The 25,766-nt window shown below is 37.3% G+C and overlaps 1 protein-coding gene across 3 annotated transcripts in view; it reads right to left on the bottom strand.

The window, feature by feature from the left end:
* golga4 (golgin A4) overlaps positions 1-25,766 on the bottom strand; it is an 84,368-nt gene that overhangs the window by 8,643 nt on the left and 49,959 nt on the right. For all 3 annotated transcript variants that reach the window (XM_088928666.1, XM_088928667.1, XM_088928668.1), the window contains 11 exons: positions 22,206-22,384; positions 19,858-19,989; positions 18,449-18,604; positions 13,760-18,000; positions 13,134-13,255; positions 11,487-11,617; positions 9,058-9,171; positions 7,077-7,097; positions 6,587-6,655; positions 6,114-6,189; positions 2,608-2,702 (listed from right to left, as the gene is read on the bottom strand). In XM_088928666.1, coding sequence (XP_088784792.1) covers positions 2,608-2,702; positions 6,114-6,189; positions 6,587-6,655; positions 7,077-7,097; positions 9,058-9,171; positions 11,487-11,617; positions 13,134-13,255; positions 13,760-18,000; positions 18,449-18,604; positions 19,858-19,989; positions 22,206-22,384 — 5,336 coding nt within the window. The remainder of the gene's footprint in view (positions 1-2,607; positions 2,703-6,113; positions 6,190-6,586; positions 6,656-7,076; positions 7,098-9,057; positions 9,172-11,486; positions 11,618-13,133; positions 13,256-13,759; positions 18,001-18,448; positions 18,605-19,857; positions 19,990-22,205; positions 22,385-25,766) is intronic.

Below are 25,766 nucleotides of genomic sequence, written 5' to 3'. Positions count from 1 at the left end.
CAAAGACTTTACTTGCTAAAAAGAATAAATCCAAATTAATTCAAAACCAGTATTTTTGCTTTATTAAAATGACAATATATTATATTGTAATAAATTATTAGTGCACAAAATCCTGTAGTTTGTCCTTATGCAAAGACAGAGAAAATGTAATTAAATTAATTTAAAAAGAAATGACATACAAAACTCCTTTACCTCTAAGTTTCACAATGTCGGGTCATAAAAATGTATAAATACCACAGTAAACATTTCCCTCATCTTTGCATTGGTCTTTCTGCATTTCTCCACTTTTTCAGCTAGCCCTTGGTGAGCTGCTCTCTCTGTATGAAGGTCCTAACTTCCTAGTCCTACGGCCATGTGGTTGGCCCTCAGCCAAGAGGGTTAAGTCAAAGCTTCTTATGCCTGACTCCTCAATAAACACTCCTAAATGTATCTCCTTATTGGGTATTGTTTCCTCCTAAGTGGATTTTGTTCTTCATAAAATAGAGTTGGCTTTGGAGTTCTCACTTAATGATGCAAGCTTTCTTTCTTTTTTACAGACCTCTTTTTAACGTTTCAGTTCTTAAAAACTATTTTATCTGAGGTTCTGTGTATAAAAAAAGATATGAAGGCCCCTCCAGTTCGATGGATTCTGTTTTTCACAGCTCCAAGTATAACTGGAAATGACAGGATAGTGCAGATAATCAAAAAATAAAAGACTAAAATACTTTCGAAGCAAGGAGCTATACACATGACTGATTACGTATTACTTTTTAGAGCAGACAACACAGAGTACCACAGATATCTTTGGACAAGATGGACGCTGTCCAAACTAAAAAAAACTAGCATAGTGCATTAATGTAAGGATCTCTTATGTATTTAGGCACTGTATAAAGTGCATTAATGGGGATGTAAAATAATGACTGTGTCAAGGTCCTTGAATTCAAGAATCTAAAACACCACATTACACTATATAGGCTTAAATACCAAATGTTGTACACTACAATGACCAAATTGTTTTCACAAACCTTGTAATTTAATCCTGCATTGCAGGAAAATGACAGGAATGGAAATCAGCTTAGTTTAAACCAACAAAATGTTGCACTGGAACAAAAGGCTTAACCTATAACAGGAACTTTCGCCTACAGCTGAACAAGGGGGCTCACTTCACTCTTATTAAACTCAATTATGCTTGAGCCTCCAGTGCTACAATCACATTACTACACTTTTTACTACACAGTTAATAGCACAGTCTATCTCTTTTCTCTATTCCCCAATCACAACTCCATCCTTGCAATCAACATCTAAGACACTACCTAAGTCCCCAGAGCACAAACAACAGCTTTCACATTTAGCTGTTTAGGTTATCTGTAACCTAGATTTAGTCATTCTGAAGAAGATGCTATTAAATGAAAATAACCAAAAACTAATCCTAATTATACAAATATAAAAATACAAAAACCATACTAATACTATGCAAATTGACAGCATGAATTTAATCATTGTAAATAGCCATATTATGCGAAAAAGACAAATTCCTAATACAAGAAATTGTACTATACGGACAATAAAGTGATCTTATCTCTTATTTTACCTAGAACAAATCAACCCACTCCTTTCAGAATAGAGGGTAGAGTAACAAAAGTAATAAAATAAAGGCATAGAACTCATTTACTTAATATATACAGTATTATACAACAAATGATCAAAGAATATTTCTACCACTTACAGCCTTCGCTTTATGTAAACTTCTATGTTCAACTTGGTTTCGATACTTGTATTTAGGGAAGCTAATTCTACGGGTTGCAAGAGTAGTTAAGAAATGTTTCAAAAAAACGTTTGTTGTAAAAAAGCTTTCAATCTTGTTAAAAAAAAGTTGAAGTTTCTGACAAGCCCATGATACTGCAATGCTGAGATGAACAAAAGCACATTTTTAATAAATCATTTTTCCCTTGTGCCTTTATATTGATCTTCTGTATATAATGACTCATTGGAGCAATGTATTCTCCATAACCTTCCAAGCGCACCATCAATCCAAGCTGGTTCAGGAAACAGGATTTGAACTCCACAGCAGGACAGGCAGCTGAATATTTTAGGAGTTACAAGCAATACAATATGTTGAAATCATAACCATTTAGGTCCCCTGTTAGTGTACTACCCTTCCAACTACACAAATGTCTCCCAACTGAGAAATCCTGACTGTACAACCGTTTGCATAACATAGCATTTTAATTTATCAGGACACAAATTTTCTGCATTTCATTTATCTCTGATTCTGATCAGATCCTTCTTATGGACCGGACATTCTTTAACAGATAGGGAATGTTAAGTGATTCATGAGTTAGTAAACTACATTTTATCTTAAGTTAACACAATACAAGCAACATTTCAAACTAAAGAGGCAACATTATGGTAAGAAAGAAACAGTAAAGATTAAGTAGCCAATTGCTTTTGTTCTTTTATAAATCAAACACATGATTTATAAGTATTAGAAAATGTGTTGTTTTAAAACCTTTAGCTGTATGTGTTGCAATGAGATGAAACAACTGGATATCTGTACTGCTGATGTACAGATAACAAATATAAAAACAGCAGGTCCACAGGTTTAAGATGATTGTGAAGGGGTCCTACCTTGGTCTCGCGCCCCATCATGTACTCAAACAACACCTTCCTTAGGTACTCAAACTCTGTGGGCTCTGAGAAAGCGTCGCTGCTGAGGTTTCCATCTGCAAGTCACAGATAATGAAAATCTTACAATCAGGACTGTGAAATCCGCTCACCAGTGAAACCAATGTGCCATACATAGAGAACAGTAGGTTGCAGACAAGCACCTCTGACCCTATCAACTCCAGAGTGTTGTGATAGAGCACAGGAATCCCAGAAAAAACAAGATGTAACTGAATTCACAAAAGCTAGTTTTAACATTCCACATTCTTGAGCGAACAAAGTTTTCTTTTTAAATTTCTGAGAGTATCCTTGCCCTGGAGAACAATATATTGTGTTCTCTTGTCTGATCTAAATTAAATTTGTTCAATTACAAAAAACTATATGTGGTAGTGTTCATGTGGTAGTGTTACAGGCAGTGTATAGAATTTATACATTGTTCTTGGAAGCCATACTTCATTCAGTTTTTTAAGTTAATAGTCTGAAGTCTAGCACTTTAATGTGGAAGGGTATTAAATGTATTTAGCAATATTTCAGGAGCAGTAATATGAACAACAGTTTAGTCTGTAGAAAAACTGTACAAGTCAACAATGAACTGCTTTGGTAAATAAGGAAACTTAAAACATCACAATCATATACCAAACACTGATTTCTGCTTTAACTGCAATACAGTGATTGCGTAGTTACCAACAATAGACTAAACTAATTGTATTTCTGTTTAGTGGAGAACAGTCCAAGTTATCCCATTGTTGAAGAATGCTCCCCACTCACTCCCCCTCCAGTCACCCATTTCCCAGCAGTCATATACTGTAATGTGTTATATACAGCCCCAGCCAGGCATTCAGAATCAGCTCTGTAATTGAAACCAGGACAGGCAGCCCAGTTCGCAAGCAGCCATTTGCCAATTGTCTGCAATCTGCACATGAGCCATTCCTTTTTGGTAAACACAAGCAGCAACTCAGCACTGAAACTAAGTCTATAGCGGCAGAGGTGTTTCCTCAAAATAAAAAAAATGTTAACAAAATGAATGAGTGATCCAGTCCTTATGTTACAATTATAAGCAGTAAAGTTTTGAATTGAACTTAGATGGTATGCTGTCCAATAAGTAAATTCATCATTTATCATTTACCAGTAGGTTTTCAGAATTAACCTCACTGAAAATAAGGCTTTTACCTCCCATTCCATTTTTTTAAACCCCAAATGATCCTGTGACATAAAATATTTACTAAAAACAACAATGAATGAGAATAATATATTTTAAATTTCCCTAAAAATGATGTGCAAAAGATTTAATTGTTTTTCCACGTACTGCTTTACAATCAAGTAAACATTTCAATCTACACCTTAAACCAGGGAATCCTGAGAGAAGGCAAGAGACAGTTTGTGAGAAGTGCTGAGTTTCTATTATTAGGCAGTTGTGCCAGGGATCTATTGTGAGAGGCTGATGTGTTCAGTAAGGAACTAGAGTGTGGCTCTGGATTGTTATGCACAGCTAAAGAAATACTGTATCTGTCACACGTGAATTTAGAAAAAGTAAAGGAAATAAACCTTTACTGCTGGTATTCCAAATACCTAATTTCTTGGCAGGTTACAAGATTACAATAAGATTTTATAAGATTACAAGATAGCTTTCCTGCTAAGCACCATTCATTTTCACAAAATGGTCTTGAAAACAAGATTTTGCAAAAAGAACACTTGACTGAAATACAACGCAGCTCACACACTCTCTTTATTAGGTGCCCCTTCATTGAAAGTGCTGCGGAAATAGTGGTGTAAGTGATGTGCTCTTTCCCTCCGTTTCTAGAAACACACCACTCAAAACAAAGTCACACCTTCTCACACACGACCATCATGCTGTGTGAAAACTTTCCATGTTATGTCCTTTTGTCCCGGCTCTGAATTAGTCATCAGGACTATTATCCCAAATGCAACAGAAAATCTTTTTAAAGGATGTCCACTACTGAGAGCAGATAAAAACAACACTGCTATGAAAACAGGCCTTTGATCAGTAGGTGTGGAGGAAAGAACGTCAATAAATCCAAGACTTTAATCTTCTCCCCTGCTTTCTTCATCCTCCCCCAAGAAGCCAGTGTAATAGGAGAGAGGCAGAGAGCCCTCACCTTTCTTGCCCTGCAGTACACTCTCTCACAAACTTTTTAAATTCATGTAAATGGTTAACATTAAAAAAGGAAAAATGTACTCCTACATTGGAGCACTTAAAGCCTTATAAAAATACTACGTTGATAAAAATGTACCTGGGCAATTTAAACGGTCTGAAAAAGTAAAATAAATCAAAGTAACGTCTGCTTCCAAATATGTTTTATTACCAGAACATTTTAGCTTTTATTTAGCCCACAATGTAATTAATGAGTGTTTGTGCTTATAGTTCAAGTTTTAAAGTATAACAAAAAGGTAAAAAACAAACAGAAACAAGCCTACACTATTCCCTTTCATATTCCTGTTCATATTCACAGAATGGCCAGGCATTTCAGAGTTCAGACTTGGAGAAAGAAGGCCATCAGGACAGAAGGTAAAACTTAGCAATGAAGAGCTTCAGCCAGAAACAGAAAAAAGTTCTTGTTACTACTATACAGATGCAATGCCTTGTCATTGTCATTCTACAATTCTTAAATGCTTTTGGAACTGCATTTTTGAAAATGGAAAGCAAGGTGAATTTTAAACTTAACATGTTGTTTGAGAAACTTGTCCTGTCTGACAATAGCTCATTCAAACATAATGTACATATAATGCAAATATCCCTATATATGTAAGGATATTTTTACATATATTTTTCTGTTTGTTGTTTTTCTTGGAAAAGTATTCTGCTTGCATGGGTTTAAATGTGCTGCTTCAATGATGAGACTGTCTGGAGTCTGTGACTGCAAAAACCATTAACATGAAAGACGTTTCAGTTTAGTCCAAGTGGGAATGCCCATTACTGCATCAACAGGGAGGGTAACACAGCGAGGTTAGAATGCAGCACGACCTTTCCTGCCTTCATTTCCCCTTAATCTGAAGGGCTACAGATTTTATACTTTCTCCTACAGCACATGTGTAAAACAGAAAGGTTGATGAATGATGAGTGTAATTTAGATCTCCCTGCTAATTTCCGTCTTGCTGATTAAATATACTTACAGATACAGGCAAGCTACTGAACCCTATAGGACTGTACTGAAACACTGGTAATCCATTGAGTCGTGCTGAACATAGTGGAGTCTGCTGTCAAACAGCAAATAAATCATAATAGGATCCCTCTCTCCAAATGTAGAAAGCTTTGGAGTATATTTGTTATTAGATGCTGAAGAATGCCTGACATTTTTAATTTAATTAAGTTAAGTGTCATACAAAGCAAGCAACTGAAAGTTTGCATTGGTAGTTTCATGGTAAAAAAAAATGTTTTTAATCAACACAATCAGAACCAACACTTTCTGCACCATTACACACCACAAAAACAGCCCAGATGAAGAGCTTACCTCTGTATGGTGTCCCTAAATGAGTCACAACTGAGTTCTTATGCAAACACCTTAGCTTATCTTCAAGAGAATGGATCTACAAACAACAAAAAACAATTCAGTAAAATTGTGCAATCGCATAAACACACTGTCATTGTCTTTTCCTCAATAATGCTCCTTTGCTGTCGATGGCATGGAGCCTAAAGGATTACAGTTGGCTAAAAAATTAAATTCACTAGGATCCAGGAATGTGTTACTGAAAGAATGAGGGCAAACAGCTGTGTTTTTCAAGACATTCGATTCTAACAGTAAAAAATAAGTAAGGAATATTTTATAATTGCAGGATGAGATACCTGATAGTGCAATTAAGCTCTCAGCTATTTTTTCATTTTAAGATAGGTGTTTCTAAATGAAAATTATTTTGCATTAGTATGAATACATTATACAAACAGAAAACAGCCCAGTGTGGCAAGACAGCATTAAAATATCCTCACCGTTTCCTGGAACTCCTGTTCCTTTAGCTTAGCCTCACTCAGAAGTGTGGTCTTGTGTGCAAGCTGCGTCTGGTGGAAGACACATTGGAGCCCTCAGCCCTCAGAATAAACCTGCAGAATCTCTGACCCTAGGCCTGAAGCCTAGAGTAATCAAAGCATCCTTTCCAACAGTCTCCACTTACTATATGCCTGCTCTGTTAATGATGTAAAAAACTAAATCTAATCAAATTAGAAATCACAACTAAGAAATTAAAAATTCATACAGCAAAGACTGGATTATAAAGTATATATACTTGCATGCTAAATGTGCATAGTGCCATTGTAGTAGAAGAGGAATAAAGTGCAGATCTTGTTCCCACTATATTCCCCAAACACTTGTGGTGTCTGAACAGCTGAATTCAGTCATCTGAACAGTACAGCAACATTGACTGGTTAGGTGACAGACCAAAACTTATGACAATGAAATAAGGAAAGTCTTAATTAAACTCACCTGTAGCTCTTTCACAGTACCCTACAAAACAAAAAAAAGTATTAATGCATTACTGTATATTTAATCACATTTAAACAAATGTTTTTTTTACTTTACTTTATTCCCTCTAAAACATCATGACAGTGGGGGCAATAATTTTGACCTAATGTCCCAACAACTAAGATAAACTGATAAACAGGAATACAGATATTAATCAACAATGATTTGGATGTTAAATGAGCCAGATTATGTCAAATAAAAGAGAGGGTTAATTTAAAACCAAACTAAATAGCACACTGAAGAGTGAAAAAGAACTGCAAAGGTATTACCACATGATAAGAGAGTGGCACGATCACATTTCTGTTTAAAACAAAAACATTTCTACAATCTGTTGTAAACCTAAAGAAATGTTCCGGAGGGGGAAAATATCTGTATACTCCTCCACACTCTTTTTAGTCATGCATCTTTTCAGTGCTGAATTCTGAGTTGTTGCTAAGGCACGTTGCGGGATTGTCAGCCAATAAGAATTTGCTCTTTATATGTCTAAAATGCATGTGTAAAGTAGATAATTGATTCTGATTGGTCAGTTTCCTCCCAGCTGGCAGGTGAAAATACACAATCTGCCTCTCTTGCCCATTATCCACTCAGCACATTTCAAAATCATCACTCAAATCTAGTATTAAAGGAGCATATAAGGCAAAAATAAACATTTCCTCCATACAGAATGGGATTTATGTTTTTAGAGAGGTGGAACAAACTGTAATTTCTTTTTACTGTCCACTTTAAAATGATCTTAATGCATCCGTTTATGACAACCATTTTCATTTTTCATCATTTTTGCTGGTTAAGCAAAAGTAAATGCCATATTTATCACACAAAAAGAAAGAAAGTATCTAACACCCAAGTTTAAAATGTGAAAGTCAAGAACAAATGCAATATTTTAGTATGGGTACATATGGCACTTTCACTGAAAAACCTTTAGTAAGCATCCTATTTGGAATACTGACAGTATGTAGAAAAGAAAGGCAGAAACTGTCAAACATTTCTGCTTGACTGGACAGTGCATTACCATAAAGAGATTAATTTTGAAAGCCAAACTACTCCTTTTAAACTCACACTTAAACACAGGGTGTTTAGATAAAAAACAGGCAGCTTTGAGAGTGTGCAGACTCATGAGTATTTACAAAGGAGCTGAAAGTACTACATCAAGCTTGCTTCTCCCTTTAAAACAACTTGAAAATCTACCCTAACAAAGAGGTACTTAAAGTTTGCAGGCTTTCTAAAACTGAGGTGCTGCTGCAGTTAATGACATGGTTACTCAATAGCAACCCCTCCTCAAAAAACATCTAGACTAGGAAAATTATTTTTTGCCAGTAAATCAGATATTTACTGCACAATTCCATCTGACTCCCCCAAAACAATTTAGCACTTAAAAAAGGATGGGCCTCCAGGCTTGAATGAAATGACAGATCTTAATTTCTTCAGAGTTTTTTAACAAGGCTCTGAAAACTTAACCTCTTGGCCCATGTGATGCATTGTTGCACACTTCTGTCCTGAGGTATTAGCTCCTTTGCCTTGCCAGGACTCACAAAGACTACAAAGGAAGAGTGTAATTTCAGTGATCAACCTAAGAGAATAGAATCTTGTTTTGGATATGCAGTTAATGAGGAATACACCTCTCCACTGGTGGACCCTGAACCTCTATATGGAGGTTTAGCCACTGAGGCGTTACAACTGGAGCAGCTCGGGGGGGGGGGGGCAGGTCAGTTAAAATTCCTCATTCTCTCCAGTGTGCAGGTGCAGTATTCGTAGTTATGACCCAAGATAGGGGAAAAAAAAGTATTGCAAATCAGAATTGGATGGGTTTATAATAAACAATACTTAGTGACTCTCAATACTGGTCTCACTGTTATGGAGGGATCTGGAAGGAAACCAAGGCTTATGCAGCCTTAGGTTTAAGAGTAATGCTCAATGGCCATTTGTACAATGGTGTGTATAGCACCTGTTGGCTGTTCCGGTTCTTCTCCTCATTCAGTGTCTGCTCCCGTTCAGCCTGCAACTCCTCCAGCTCCTTCTGGATCTCATTCACTCGCGCAGTCATCTCTTCCTCACGACTCTAAAGAGACCAAGAGAAGACCATTATTTTTCTGTTACAATAATGAAAAACTGTGTTTTCATAGCAGCTCCAATTTCGTACAGGACCTTAAATAATTAGTCACATTTAAAAAAGCAGAATACTTCCTAAAGCTGACAAAAGTAAATACACATGCAGTTCCTTTCTAGTTTAGACAAGTGCATTTGGTTCATGGTTGACTTAAGTTTACTTTTAATTGTCAGCTGATAGAAGAAAAAAAGCAGGAATAATGCTGCAAAAAATTAAATTTGTGTTCTGCTTTGCAATCAGTCACCATAGCAATCCAAAACAACCTCACCCATTGGGCTCACAGTAAAAGACACACAGAGCCAATACTAAAATTTTAGAGCAACGAGAAAATGCAAAGTTTTCCAAAACAAAAAGGGCTGAACAATGGATTCAGTTACACTACTGTGTTTACAAAAGAAAGACCTAATGATATCTCTTTTGCCTTTAATGAATCCAGTAAACTTAACTGCTTTCTTAACATGACATACAGTATTTAACATGTATTTTTTCAAAGCTTTCAAACTCTGACAGAAGACTGTGTTCAGGGCACAAACCATAGATTTCCTTAGATACAGTAAGTTCACCAAGAATTTACTGTATCTTTTACTAGAAAACAAGCAAGAACAACCACCGAGTAAGGTGACATAGAGCGCTGAGAAAAAACAAGTGTGAACTCCCAACAGAACTGTAGAAACTGCAATTTCTTACCATGATACTTTTTGTAACTGGCAGTAGAATTTCATAAAGACAAAAAGAGTTTAGAATTACAACCTCAAACTTTTTGAGACAAGGAATAAGTGTATGTATAATAAGTATATATAACATATAATAAATGAATCCCTAGTTTGCCTAGCAAAATTAAAGGGGTATTTAGAATTAGGTGGATAAATAATTGATCAAACGTAAACAAGGATTGAGTTTGGGCAGCCCTGTCCTATATAATGGTCAGAAACATAGTGGGTTTGGTGTTCACCTTACAGGTTACTGGAAATACAAAATGGTTGATGCTCTTCAGCCTAGAGAGGGCGGGTCAAAACCATTTCTAAATGTTTGCAGCTCTACTCATTCACTATCAGCTAGACAGTTTAGAAATGGAAAATATTCAAGACAACAGTGACTCTACCCAGGACCATTCATCCTACCAGCATCTTCCCAAGACCAACCTGGAAAATTATCCAGGAAGTCCCAGTGAAGTCAAGAATAACATCTAAGAATCGTTAGGTCTCTCCTTTTGCAGTTATTGTCAATGTTTATGCCTCAACCATTGGGAAAACACTTAATGGGAGTGATTTCCATAGGGATATATCCTTAACAAAATACATAATTCTACATCACAACAATCATTTATATTGTAATTACAACTCCAAAATATATGCAAAAGGAAATCGTAAATAATAATATTTGCAACTTCAAGTGCAGATATACCTGACTCCTGTTTAGGACATTACAGGCCTGAAAGAGAAATCATGAGGTACTAATGAAGGATCACAGCCACATGTTGTTAAAAATACTTTAGATGTTAGAAGCTATACATTTTCAGGAAAACATTTCATAACAGACAGAAAAGGATTGCCATTTTATTATTTTTTTCACTGAAATATCATGAGAATTGTAAAAACAAAAAAAAACATTAAATGGCTCTTAAGAATATTTATCCTTTCAATGTTTTGCTTCATTCTACAAAGGGAAAAGGGAATATACACTTTTTGTGGCTACTGTCAGAGACATTAAGAAGCAAAAGAAATTTGAAACATTTGCCACACAGAACCCTGATTTTGAGAAAGCAGATCTTTAGTCATAAATCTACAATCACAACTGCAGCGACTTATTTGACAGCGATCTCAAAAGTCAGATGGAATTGGAATTACCTAAAGGACTCCTACTGCCTTTAGTTCTCTGAAATAATTTCCACTACATGCAGTTCCAAACTCATTTGTAGGCTAAAACAGCCAGGATTGAAATCCATCACTGGATTGAAATGTATTTCACATCTACATTGTGAACTTCCTTCTCTATATCTTTATAGCAGGCTCCATCACATCACATATGGTGATAATATGTAAAAAAATACTTAATACTTAAATGCACTGGATTTTGATTTTTGCTTGATTACTTTTACACTTGCACTCACAATTACAAAGAATGTGCATCACTGATATGCCTTAAAGGCTAGAATCCCTGGTACTTGGCCTTTAAGATTTACTGACTGATATACTTATGTGAAAGGTATCAGAGGTACAGACTCTAAAGTTTTTACGACTTCACAATGTCTGGAAGAGGTACTGTACCTGAAGGATCTCTTCATATTTCTGGACTGTTCTGTTAATGTCATCCTCCTTCTGTGCAATCTTCTTGTACAGCTGATTGGCCTCCTCACGGTGAGTTTCCAGTAGCTCAGCCTCAACTTCCTGGGCCTTGCCTGGAGAATAAAAGTAAGGAAGCTATGAAAACAAACATTCATCCCAGCAGGACTGAGAAACACCCTCACTGGGAAACAATTCCACACAATTCATGTCACATTTTTCCTGTTTGAAAATCATGTTCACAGAATAAACAAAACAGGGTTAAATATGGCTTATGCATCATAATGGCCTTTTAAAATTGTTTCATGAAACCAGCATTTCCTTTTAAATACCAAACAGCTATTTTTACTATGACAAAGATAATTTTTTATTTTTAGAAATTAAATCATAAACCTGAATAAAAAAATTGAAAAGACACATTTGAAAGCAAATTCCACAAAGTTTTCCAGATGTCTTTGCTCCCTGAATTTAGTTGATGCTTTTGGCTAATCCATTGATGGTAACCTCTGGCTTGGCAAATTGACAAAGGTTTTCCATTTTCCATTCCATTTTAGTCATATTACTGCAATAGTTATTTACATTTTTCAAATCTTTAACCCAATGATGAGTTAAAGGACACCTACAAAATCCAGTGGAACTGTAGATTTATGTCTTGAAATTTCAAGTTTAACCAATCAGTTTAACACCATTCTTGGAGGCATACGAGAGAGAAATGTGTGCAAGTACCAGCCATTAGTGGAAAAGTGCAATCTGATGGGGGTGGAAAGTCAATTGCCTGCCAGTGGAACTTGGAACGAAGGGTTTCCCAGGACTTCCATTATGAAGGGTGCTGAAAATGTTGGGCGTAAGATGCCAGGATTGAAAAAGAATTTGCCATGCAGGTGGAAAAGAGGCAGAGAAGGCGTTACAATAGTCGTGTCAGAAGATGGAGTAGCAGTGGTTTAGCCACCTGGCTCAGGTAGCACTGAAACACCTGGTGAAGAGGGGGCTCGCTTTAAAATAAAGCCAGAAACAGCAAAGGCCATCAGCTCTAGTTATGTAAATTAGGGTCCATTTGAAAATGTAACAGTCGTGACTGTTTTGTTTTAGTTAAATATAAAAATTAACTGGTACATATTTCGTTAGCTCAGGTACACATCCAGGTCAAGTCTAATCCATTTTGAGCTATCCACATGAAGTAGGTACCAGAGAAAGGATATGTACTGATTAATGGTGATAAGGTGAGAAAAAGCTGTAAGGGGATAAAACAATTTTTAGCACCTTCCACCTTTTTCTCACCTTATCACCATTAAGAAGGCTCCGGTTGAGGGCTAGTGAATGCTAAACAGTTTCAGTCTGCAATATTTGCAGTTTAAAAGAAGAGTTGGCGAGACAGCAGGACGGAAAGACATTAAGTGCTCTGTCGTTCTCCTAACTCATGGGAGAAGCTGTTGGCAACTGGAAGGAAATCTGGGGCCGCAGATAAGAGGGAAAGTGGAAATATGGGCCATAAAAATCCAACATACTTATTCTGTTGAGTTACTGCATGTTTTAATTGGTCGATATGGTAAAAAATAGTGGGATTACGGTATATAGTTGCCACACTTGACAAAAAAAGGCAAGAATTACAAAACTTTGAAGTCTCCATCTTACTGATTGCCTCTTTCACAGCATTTTCCATCTCCTGTTCTTTCTTGGCCATCTGCGTGTTGAACTCCCTCATTAATTGCTTCAAGCCTGAGTTGTGCTTCATCTCCAAGTCCTCCAGTTCCAACCTGTTGGCAGAGATGACCGGAGATTTAAACAAAACCAGGCTTAAACTCTTTACTGATGTAAATAATAAATAGGCAAGGCGAGCACTTCATTTTAAAAGTAAATCTGATGAGCTGTACCTCTACAAAAAATAAGCAAAGTAATGAGACATAGCCATGAAATATTTCTATATTTCTATATTATATATATACACATACAAAAATGTGGAGTAAGGGTATTTGGACATTCTTCACCTAATCAGCCATTTACAGAGATTTGCTATATTTTACTGAAAGGGGTACCAGTGTCTCACCTTGTGGCAAACCAAACAGAATCAGTTTGCTGTAAAATACCAAATTGGCAGCACATCTGTACATTATATTAATTTCATACAGTTTAGAAAGTGATCTGGCTAAGATATCTAAATCAAAAGTGACAGAAGAAAACTGGATTACAGATTTTTGGAAAATGACCTACAAAATCAATTTTAATTGATCGATTACAATAGATTAACAAAGGTAACTTACTTGAGCTTCTTTTCACTTTCTTCAGTCATTTCTTTTTTCACGTACTCCAGCTCCTGCACATGCTCCTTCCGCAAAGAACGGATGTCTTTCTGCAGTCTGGCAACGTCTTTACGCAGTTTCTGTTTCTCATTCTCTGCTTCCATTAGCTTCCTCTCCAGTTCCTTCTGTTCTGCCCTCTCGTCTGACACAACACCATCAGGGTCAGACCTGCTGTTCCCGTCTGACACTTCTTCACAGGTTTTGAGAACAGATTCCCTCTCATCCAGTCGGTTTTTAAGTTCCTTCAGCTTTTGTTCATATTCTTCAGATAAGGCATCCTTTTTACATTTAAAGTCTGACTGCTCCTTGGCCAAGCAATTCTCCAGCTCTTTGACTTTTTGCTGCAGCACATTCTCTGATACTTCTCTTTCTTGCATGTTTCTCTTCAGCTCCTCCAAGCTGCTTTCCAGTTCGGTAATTTTTCCTTCCTTGACTTGCAATTGCCTTTGAAGGTCTGACTCCATACCGTCCTTCTGCTGTTGGACCAAGACAGCATACATTTCAGTCTGTTTCAGCAATTCTGCTTTAAGATTGTCGATTTCGGCTTGATGTTGTAATTTATCTTCTTCTGATCTCTTAAGCCTGTTTAGAACCTCTTCATGCTTCTTAGATATTTCATCTTGAATAGAACCCCTTTCCTTATCACTCTCCTGAATTTTCTGAATAACGGCATCTCGATCAGCCAATTCTTTCTGAAGATCACAGAGCTTTTCCTCATACGTTTCTTCCAAACTCTGAAAGGACTTCTCTTTCTCAAGCTTGTCTTCATCTCTCACCTTTAGCACATGTTTTTCCATTTCATCCTTTCCACTACTTAAGGCAGCTTGAAGAGATTTAACTTTTTCCTGAAGTGTTTTTATACTTTCTTCTCTATCTTCGACTTTCCATTTAAGTTCATCCAGCTGGGTTTCCAAGGTTTTTATAGCTTGCTCCTTCTCTTCTACCTGTAAGGTCAACTGCTTCCTCACTAAGCCAATTTTTTGCTCAGCTTTCTTCTTCAGCTCTGCTAGTTTACCCATGCTCTCTGTTAACCTTTCTTCTGCCGACTTCAGTTCCTCCTCTTTGCTCTTCAGAATTTCTGCTCTCAAACTTTCAAAACTTTCCTTTTGATGCTGAAGCTCTTGCTTCAATGTTTCTGTTTCCTTCATGAGAGCTTGCAGTTTCTCTTCGGTCTCCTGCACCAAATTGACTTTTTCTGAGGATAGCACCTGTGCCTGCTGTAACTGTATAACTATCTCTTTTTGTTCCCTATCCTTGACTTGGCACTGTTCTTGCATATCAGTGATTAACTGGTTATGTTCCTCAGTCTTTTTGACCAGAAGATCCTCCAGCTCTTTAATCCTGCAAGTGGAGCTCTGTAAGGCAGCAGTTAACTCACCAACCTTTTGCTCCTTTTCACTTAAAGCCTGGTCCATCTCAGATTTGCTAATGGACTGATTATTAACACAGTCTGTTAACCTTTCTAACTTTTCATCTTTGTCAGCTATTTGCTTTTCCAGGTCTTCCACTTTGCTCTGTAGTGACTTGACAGTGCTATTGTTCTGAGTGAGCTTGGATTCTGTTTTCTTCTTCCAGTCTGAAAGCTTACTCTTCAACTGCTCTGCCTGGTCCAGGGCTAAGGATTTCTCCTTTTTAACAGTCTCTAAACTTTCTGACAAATCTTTTATTTGGTTTACTAGTACCTGACGTTCCTCTTTGTGCTGCTCATTGAGTAACGATATGGCTTCTTCCTTGGCTGCTAGACTGTTTGCTAGCTTGGTCTTCAAGTCACTTACCATGTTCTCCAAACTGGTGATATGACCTTCTTTTTCTTTAATAATTTCTGAAACCGCAACACTGGCCTCCATACTTGCAGTTAAGTCATTTTTTAGCTGTTCAATGCAAAGTTCTTTCTCTGAAAGGATTTGCAAATTACAGTTCCCATCTTTCTCTAAAGATTCCTTCTCAGTAGTTAAGGCTTTTATATGGTCTTCTTTATCCTGCAACTGAAGCATCATCTGCATCAGTCTACTATCTAAGCTATTCTTTTCCTCTGCCATCTGCTGAAGCTGTTCTGCCAAAGTATGGGTTCTATCACTCTTAGACAGAATTACATTTCTGAGTTGTGCAATTTGTTTCTGGCTGCAGGTAACTCTATCACATAGCACACTGAATCTGCTATTCAATGTATAACAGAGATCAGTGGTGTTATCTTCCAGCTTCATTTGAACTTCATTACATGAAAGAACCAACTGCTTGTTGATCATATTGAGCTGATTTCTTAACTCTTCTTCTTTTGACTGCATTTCTAGGACCTTCTCCTCAAGTCTCTTCTGAAGGTCCTCACCTTCTTTACTGCTTGCAGCTTCAAGAACATGCAGTTTATTTTGGGCCTCTTCCAGCTCTTTTGTAAGAACTAGAAGCCTGTTTTTGCTATCCTCTTCAGCTTTACAAAACTGGTCTTGAAAGGAATTTCTCTCATTTAAAGCTTGATTCAGGTTTTTTTCCATTGCCTCAACTTGCTCCTTCAACATTGCTTCCCCCTGTGATAAATTTTCTACCCTCACAGCTGCCTCCTTCAGTTCTGCCTGCAGTTTCTGCACAGTAGTCTCTCTCATGGCCAGCTCTTCCCTTAGGTCTTTAATTTCTTGGAGAACCTGCTCCTTCTCGTCTCTAGTGGCTTCTAGCTGTTGTTTAATTTCAGCAAGCTCCTGTACTTTCTCCTGTAACTCTGCCTCATGCTTTTCCTGTATCTCTTCCTCCTGCTGACCCAGCCTTTTCTCCCAGCTATGAGTCAACTCCTCCAGCTCCTTCTTGTGGGCCTTGCACATACTCTCTAGCTGCTCTTTCTGGGTGGCTTCCAGCTGAGAGACAGCATCATTGATGCCAGCTGAACTGGCATGAATCATTTCCAGGATTTTTTCATTACACTGCTTGTCCTTTTGGGCAAGGTCTTCCTCTTTCTTTGCCAGCTCCACTCTCAGTTTTTTCTCCTGCTCAGAGAGTGTCTTCTTGAACTTCTCCTGCATCTCCTTTGCCTTTAGCTTTATTTTTTCCATCTTTGCTTCTTGTGCTTTAAGTTTGCTTTCAAACTCTTTCTTTGTGGTCTCTATTTTCTGCACTGCTGCAGCTTGCTCCTCTTCTAACTTTTTATTTAAATGGGTTACCTGTTGGCGATGCACATCCAATGTTTGTGCATAAGACTGCTCCTGTTCAGACAGTTCCTTCTTAACCTTCTCCAGCTGGCACTGTAGTTCTGTTACCTGCGCTGAACACTCCTCTTGAAGAGTCTGCATTTTCTGGTCTGATGCTTTCTCCTTATCCTCTAGCTGTTGCCCTAGCTGTTTCACCTGACTTTTCAAACTCTCTAGTTCAGGGGTGACTTGACATAGTTTAACACTGACCTCTGTCAAATGTTCCCTTTCCGATTCTGCTCTTTTAAGGCTTTCTCTTAGTTCTTCTAACTCTCCAGAAAACGTCTTCCGTGCTTGCTCTAGTGCTTCTTCCAGCTCTTTGCTATGTAAAAGGCTCAGCTCCTCTAATTTAGTTCTTGCTTCTTGCTGAGCCTTGACTGCCTCCTCCTTCAGATTGTTCTCCCTTATCTGTATTTCTTCAATTATTTTCTCTTTTTCTTCCAAGACCATTTTGAGCTTATTGAGTTCTTCCTTCAGAGTCTTCTCTACTCCTCCCAAAGACTGCTCATGCTCTGATCTAATGCCTTCCACCTCCTTCTCGTACCTGGATTTCTCCTGTTGGAGTTTAACTTCGTACTCCTGTCTGACCGAGTTAGTGGCATCTTTCAGCTGCTCTTCCAAAAGCTTTCGAGCTTTCAGCACTTCTGACAGCTCCGAAGAGAGAGCCTCCAGCTCCGTCTGTTTTACGTCAAGCTTCTCCAAGGTTTTTAAATTCATGTCTTCAATGTGTGCATGGAACTGAGACTCCCTCTCTTTCAGGACAGTATCTAACTCTTGTCGATGTTTTTCCTTAAGTTCTTCCAGGGCAGTTTGGTGTTGCTGCTTCATGCTCTCCATTTGTTCTGCCCGAATGCTCTCCTGATCCCGTCTTAGGCTTTCTAACTGCTCTTTAAGTTTCTCAGCCAATCCAGTCATTTCGGCCTCATGCTTCTCCGCAGATTTATGTTCAATCTGCAACAACTGCTCATCCAAATGTTTTGCCCCATCCTGTGAAAACTTTGCCAGAGAGCTTTCCAATTCCAGAACTCTCTGTAAACAGAAAAATCAGAGAAAACCCACAGAAATTAGCAGTAGAAGCATATGCCTAAGACAGTCCCCTCCAAAGTAATATACTTATAAAGGAATATATTCTTTAGAAGGCTCTCCAACATAAATAAGGCTACAATATAACGGTTATCTTTTACAGACGTCAGAAGTTTAAATCTGTATGTGGAACCTTTCATAGTGCATATTTTAATTAACTAAAATGATTTTGTTTTAAAATAAAGGTGAAAGTTTTAACCTTTGCACATTAATTCTATTCCCACAGTAAAGTCTCCAAAAAGCTTTCTCTGGGCAATGGTCAATAGTAGGAACAGCTACGTATTTAAAAGACAGGTGGAATCTGTGCCCAGCAACAGAAATAAATCAAATCATCAGGATTTTCCAGATTAGGTCAACAAATACATATTCCTCCCCAACTTTGCCCTGCACTTACAGTCCTGCTACTCTCCAGCTCCTGTTCCATCTTCTGCACTCTGTTCTGGGCCTCTGCTTGCACTGCCTTCATCTGAAGTTCCACCTCCTCCAGTGCCAACGCAGCCTGTTGCTCCTTCTCCTGCATCATCTGGGAATACTCCCCTTGGCATCGCTCCTGATCACAGGAGACAACAACAGCATAAAGCAAGTGACACATCAGAAATGTTTCCTAGTCTCTGCTCTGAGCTTGTCTACTATTTTTTGTGCAGGCTGTTAAAAAATACAATGAAAAACCTTCCACAAAAAATGCCTAAAAGCATTTTAACACATGTATGTGACACTGTACAGTGATGTAGAAAATAAATTGTGAATATCTGACTACTTTTTGTTGTTATATGATTCATTATATATAATATATATGATTAATTATATATAATTAATCATTGTGTAAATATAATTAATAAAAATAAGACATAATTATTATTTATAATATAATTTGAGAATGTCATGTTCTTAAGTCAGAGGCACAGTGTTTCATGAAAATACTATAAACTATTTACTATAGTAGCAAAATAGTAGCTGTTTTTGCATCATCAATGTTTTGGTGCCTCGTTCTGAATCCCAATAACAGCAATATTGCGCGACACTGATACATTCAAACTTTGTTTTTTTATGATGTAAATTGGAAGTTGTACATATTACCATGTACTTTGTAGTTTCATTGTGGTTTGAAATGTGCTCATCACTGCCAATTCGTAATAACCCTCAAATATAAAAATAGCATTGCAGTTCTGCTTTAAGGTGGAATTTAGGGTTAACTATTTAATTTAGTTTAAATACTGATTTTTAGAGAATTCGGATGTCATGAAGACCTGTTTGGGCAAACAAAAGTTAAACTCAAATGTAACTTTAATTTTGAGCATTCTAATGTGGTTATTGTGCACAGATTCTTATACACTTAACATCCTTTATCAACACAAAAGTTAAAGGTTCAATGCACATTAAATGTCCATCAAATACACTGCAATATCTACTCAGCAACAATCTTAATACCTAATACTAAGTATCAATGTGTTAGATATAAAAGAATTAGACAAACTAACAATTGATTTTCTGGAAGATAAAAGATTCAGTTACAACATGATAGCCTTTATAGCTGGCTCCTGCTCAGAGGAAGCACAAAACAGGCAAGGTTGGAAACACATGTTATGTTGTGGTTTCTAATTATAAACAAAAATAAACTGTTAAAGTTCCATAAATAAAAACAAATGATGAAGAACAAAAAACAACCAAAATCTGACATTTATATTTCCCTTCACTTATCCTTGTGATTTCCTGATGTCAAATACAGGGTTTCTTAACAAAAGGGGCTATGTAGAAATATACGACACAAAATGACTGAACTATAAAAATACACAAGTACAGTACCACAGCTAGGCTGATCTGCTCCTCAATCTGAGCCTCGCGAACCTGCAGAATCTCTTTCAGATGTTGGTCTTTGCTGGCTAGGGCTTCTGCGTGCTGTTTCTCAACCTCTGCTTTCCAATCCTCAGAAGATTTCTGCAGCATATGCCATTACACAAGAATAGGACACCTTTGTTACAGAGAATGGTTCCCACTTTCCAGAAGGTACAGCTAAGATCAGGTAAAACTCAGCATAATGTCTATTTGATTTTCTTGAGTTTTGTACAATGCCCACAATTGACATACAACTGGTTACAAGCATCTTCAATCAAATTCAGGAGTTTTAAAAAGATTATTTCATTTCACAAATTAACAGACACCAAAAAAACCTTAACCTTAAAAAAGCAATAGCTTCATCAAAGAATACAGTTTACTAATGTAACATTAAATTAGAGACATTAAACCAGTTTCAATAGTTAATAAAGAAAAATGCAATTTATCATGCAAATTAAATACATTTTAAATACACAGCCATTGATGGTTATGTATCAATGAGGAATGTTCTTTCAAAGCAAACAAAAGTTAACCTCAGATGGAAAATATGATTCTCAGATGGAAAAGATGGTTCCTTTAATGTGTAAATTTAGACAAATCTAATACATTATCCCAAAGGAAATTCTCTGGGAAATGTATTAGAAACAGATTATTCTTCTGGACAATAAACTTAAAACTACATATGCTTTTATATGGCAACAAACCACAACTAGAACTGAATGTCTGATGGAAAAGAAGTTTACAAACTGAGTAAATGGGCTCAATTTTTTAAAATTCAGTATCAGAATTCTACAATGTTCATATTTTGTGAGAATATTATATTTATTAGTTGGAAGCACGGTGGCACAGTGGTTAGCATTGTTTCCTCGCAATGCCTGGGTTTCCTCTAGGTGCATTTATGTCCTCCCACAGCCCAAATACTGGTAGGTTAATTGGCTTCTGAGGAAATGGGCCCTGGTGTGAGTGTGTTTCTGTGTGCCCCGCTATGCAATGGTGTCCCATCCAGGGCGTAATCTGCCTTCCGCTTGTTGCTTGCCAGGATAGGCTCTGACTCCCTGGATAAAGCAGCTAGAACATGGATGGATGATAATAAGTGTCCTGTATAGTCGCACAGTGATTAGTTTTGTAGGTTCACAGGGGCCCTGGGTTCAATTCTGGACAATTCCGGAGTGCTAACTGCGTGGAGTTTGTTTGTTATCCCCTTGTTTGCCTGGGTTTTGCCAGGTGCTCTGGTTTCCTCCCACAGTCCAAATACTGGAAAGTTAACTGGCTTCTGGGATAAAATGGCCTTGGTGTGAGTGTGTGTATGTCTGTGTGGACCCTGCGATGGACTGACATCCCGTCCAGGGTGTATTCCTACCTTATACCCTGCTTGCCAGGTTAGGCTCCAGCTCCCCGGGCAAATCTTAACTGGATAAAGCGGTTAGAAAATGGATGGATGGCTGTTCATGAGTTTGTCTTATTTTGCCATTTGAAAATCAGCTTGGTTTTAGTTAATAACACTAAAGCTATAACCTAAAACAATTCTTCTGTAAGTATACAATCTTGTTACTTCATACTCCTTTAATATGGGAGGTTGGGGAGTCAATGTTGTAACAGTTTGTTTCTAAATGAAGCAAAAACATTTGATAGAAATGAAAAACTTATTTAAATAGCTAATAATATCATTTAGATGAAAGATGTTAGGCACTGTTAACATTTAAGCTTCTGCGATGACTTATGAGGAAATCCCAGACTGACTGAAGCAATGTGATGTGCCTGTACGTTTATTTCATTTTTAGTAAAACCAGCTGTTATAGGTTAGAAATATGGGGGCCTCTCTTCCGCTCAGTAGAGTTTTAGGTGAATATGTTACACGAAGATATTTTTGAAATACAGGAGAAGGAAGCTTTTCACTCCATAAATAACCTACAGCTCATTTCTGTCTCCTGGCAGCTCCGCCTGATCCATGAACCTTCAGAATTTAAAAAGAGTTGCTGCTATGCTATTTGGTAACCAGAAGGAGAAGGTTAAGATGATTAGAGGGTCACTTTTGAAATAAATATATGGATAAGTCATCAGATTTTCGTATCTAATGAGCACATAACATCTACTCTTTCTGTGCAGTTTATTTTTTCAATAATCTCCTACAGTGAAAACAGTGTCAGACTTCCCTAATCTCATGTGGTGAGACCTCCAGATGTTAATGGATTTCAGCAATGTGCAGAGGGGACAGCACCATACAAGTACACTCCTGTTCAAACAACCTCTTATAACCTGTTCATACTGGCTGACTTGAATCAGGGGATGTTTGCCAACAAAGTGGGCTCAGGGATTACCTTCATGATGCTGACCACCTCCTGCTTCACTTTGGTGAGCTCCTGCTGTAGACTCTTTCGTTCGTCTTCGCTGGCCTTTTCCACAGCCTTGATCTGCTCTTCCATGTGGGCCTGGAGCTGTCGTCTGGCCTCCTCAGCTTTCTGTGCATTGCTCAGAGCCCTCTCCAGCTCCTCAAAGGCTAGGAGACAACATTACAATGTCATTCACTGTAACACATGGATAGAAACAACAGCAACCTTTTCTGTTTGTGTTGTCTTTTTAAATGCATATGGACCTATGTTCTTGTAACACCAATGGGATGGGTACAGGTGAAAAAATAAGGATGGAATAAATGTACAGAAACACTTATACTCTTGCAAATGCACTTCTCATGCAAATGACTTTTTGCAGAACACACAAATAACAAATGCGGAATAAGAGTGATATTTGTGCTACCACTGTCGATTAGCAAAGATTAAAATCTTGCAGCTTTGGACTTTGCTGTACAGAATCCCTAAGCTATAAAAATAAATAAAAAATGCACATCATTGTAAAATTGCTTTGTTTCTGATTGTATGGAGGTTGTTCTCATAAATATAGGTAATACATTTTGATGAAGTTAATAGGAATTACAGAATGTTTTAAGACTCAGCACACAGGAATGAAAATTCCAGAGACAAATACAGCAGAAAAAAAGTTGTAACACTACAAAGAGAGTAACTACACAAGGTTGATAAGCCTTAACTTCACTATCCAAATGGGAAAAAAAACTTCAGCTGGCACTGCACACTAGAACCTAGGAATTCACTATCTTTTGCAGTAAATACTCAAGTCATTGTAGCAGAAGGAAGAACTGCAGGAAAAAGTGTTATGAAACTAATCTACAGCTAGTTATAATTTGTATTAAGGACAAATTTATATCATTTTTAAACTTTATAAGCTTTTGCTAATTAGCATTTTGCTCGCCTGACCTGAACTCCTATGGGTTCTGCCAATACAGAGCTCCTGTTTGTGCCCAGATAAAATCTCTACAATGCCAAAAGGCTTTTTTCTTCTCCATGCTTCTATCTATTCCAATGTCCTTTTATACTCTTTTAAAAAAATCATGTTATGAATCATGGGCCCTTAGTTTGGTAAATCCTTATGTGAAAGATGACATTTACTGTAGATCAGATATATTTGAGACTTAGAGGTCTGTGATATGGACCTAACCTAAATATTGGTATAATGCAAGCAAAAACACTCATATGTAATATGAAAAATTATAGATACTGCAAGTTTATTCTCAGGTCTTCATATCCAAGAAAGATTTCATTATTTGTAGGTTTACTAATTTACTGTATATCAAATACACCTTTTACACAGCTCGGTGAACAGCACTTACTGTACATATATTTACTGTATATTAGTGATCACCTTAACGAACCTTCACATTTTGTCTAGTGGAAACTGGCAAGGATTCTTTGGGTTTTTATCCAGGAAAACAACAATATTAAGTTGCAAGGAAATTACAGTCCCAGACATTGTTGAGAATATAAGACAGTTGCAAAAATATCATTTTCAGAAAAGGTCTATATAGCTCATCTCTCTTGTTAAAAGTCAATCTGCTGTTTAAGTTTTCAAGTTATCTCTCAGGTTTACTTTGTCCACACCCCATTGGGCCTGTTGGCAACTGCCAGCTGCTGCCCAGTAGACGTGCAGGTTCCCACTTAACACAGCCCCCATGGGTTATAAACACTGGAGACAAATGACTGCACAGGACATTTACTTCAGACTAGACAAGTCGTTTAACACTGACATCTGAAATTTAAACACCTTGGCAAACAGGTTTCTTGTTGAGGACTGAAGCTTTGGAAAGAGGGACCATGGTGACAATTACTGACAGTGCTGTCATTTTGTGAACTGAGCCTAGATCTTCTAGAATTCTCAGCAGCGGGAAGGCCTCTAAAACAAGTCTATCATAAGAAATGTACTTTTCGCTCACAGTAACAACATGAAAAAAAGACTACATGCTGCCATTCTCTGGTCTTTTGTAGATCCATCACTATATAAATTACAGCTACATTGTCTCTACAAAAACATGGTCCATGTATTAGGTTGCACATTAATGGAAAAATAAAGCAGTTTTCACCTGAACATGCATTACTTATAGAAAAGGGATTGACAAACATGACCAAGAAAGATTTTCTCTGCAGTTCTCTTTAGAACCTAAAATCCCATATCCTGTATCAAACAGGGCATTACATACTGGTGTAGTGTTGCCTGCCTGAGATGACAACTATTAAATGTTGCTCTTTTACACGTAAGGACTACTTTTGCTTTGACTGTACAAGACCAGAGTCTGAGTTTTAGGCTGTATGAAAGGCCACTAGACTCTGCATATATCAGTGACTAGGAAAAACACATTCTAATGTTTGCAAAATGCATGCAGGACAAGTATAACCATGAATCAGCACAAGCACAAGTTACAGGGCACAGAGAGCCAGCACTAGCAAAATGGATGGCGAGGGGCTGAAAGCACACAGAAGAGATAATGGGTAACAGTCATACACACTGCAGGCTGCTCAGCGGAAAATACGATGGATCTCAGGCAATCTCACCCTTCTGTCAGAGAGCTTCAAACTCAAAAGCCATAACAAGAATTAAGAGGGCTCTTGGACCCCCTAATACTGGAGCAATTTTTATAAGCTACTAAGCACAGTATGCCAAAGAAGCAATCATTCCATTTTTAATACATCAAGATGTATTGCAATATTGAAAAATTAAGGCCATTTTATTAAATAGAGTCATATTTTAATGATAAATTCTTCTTAAAACAAGGAAGTACTGCTATATTGTAACGCCTACACAAAAACAATACTGAGTAAGCATCCACATAAAAGGGGCTTTTTAAAACCAAATGTGTGACAAATTAAGGAGTAGCTTCAGGTCTGTAATACAGTCTTCATAGGGACAGCATCCCAGGGATTATAATCTCATTATATTGGCTTTTCTCCTATTTGCAGTACATTTATTTAGTGTTGTTATTAGTCTAATGCATATCCATATCATCCACAAAACAAAAATAGGCTTGAGTGCCCTTTTCACAAACAAATACTTTGAAAACAGACTTTCTTCTCCATGTCAATATCAGACATCTTTATATAATAAAAAAAAATTACCTACATTGTAAGGCACCAAAGCAAAATCAAAACAGATTGCTCTTCCTGTGGTTTGGGCCATTTTTGAAGAGATTTAAAACAGTTCTTTTTTCTTCCTGGAAAATCATCCAGAGACATGCTTTGGAATAATCCTGACTAGAAACAAAGTCTGATTTTGAACAAGAAACTGAGAAGTGAAGTTAATTTTATCTCAGAAAAAGAAGAAGAAGTGTAAACTGCAACTGAAAGTTAGTTAGTAACTTTATTTCTTTAAAATATATTCCAACTTCAAAAATTTTATTTGCAGTAACACCCCTCACTTCTTTGGCCTTTACCCCAGGCAATCAGTGGTTATTCCATTTTACACTGAACTGCTTTACCCAATGGAAGTTAAGAATAAAAATCCATTCATAAAGCCGGTCTTCAGCAACCTGCAAAATA

This window comes from Atractosteus spatula, chromosome 12 (genome assembly GCF_055471065.1).
Source record: "Atractosteus spatula isolate fAtrSpa1 chromosome 12, fAtrSpa1.hap1, whole genome shotgun sequence".
Lineage (NCBI taxonomy): Eukaryota > Metazoa > Chordata > Actinopteri > Semionotiformes > Lepisosteidae > Atractosteus > Atractosteus spatula.
This window is presented reverse-complemented; position numbering and strand designations above follow the sequence as displayed.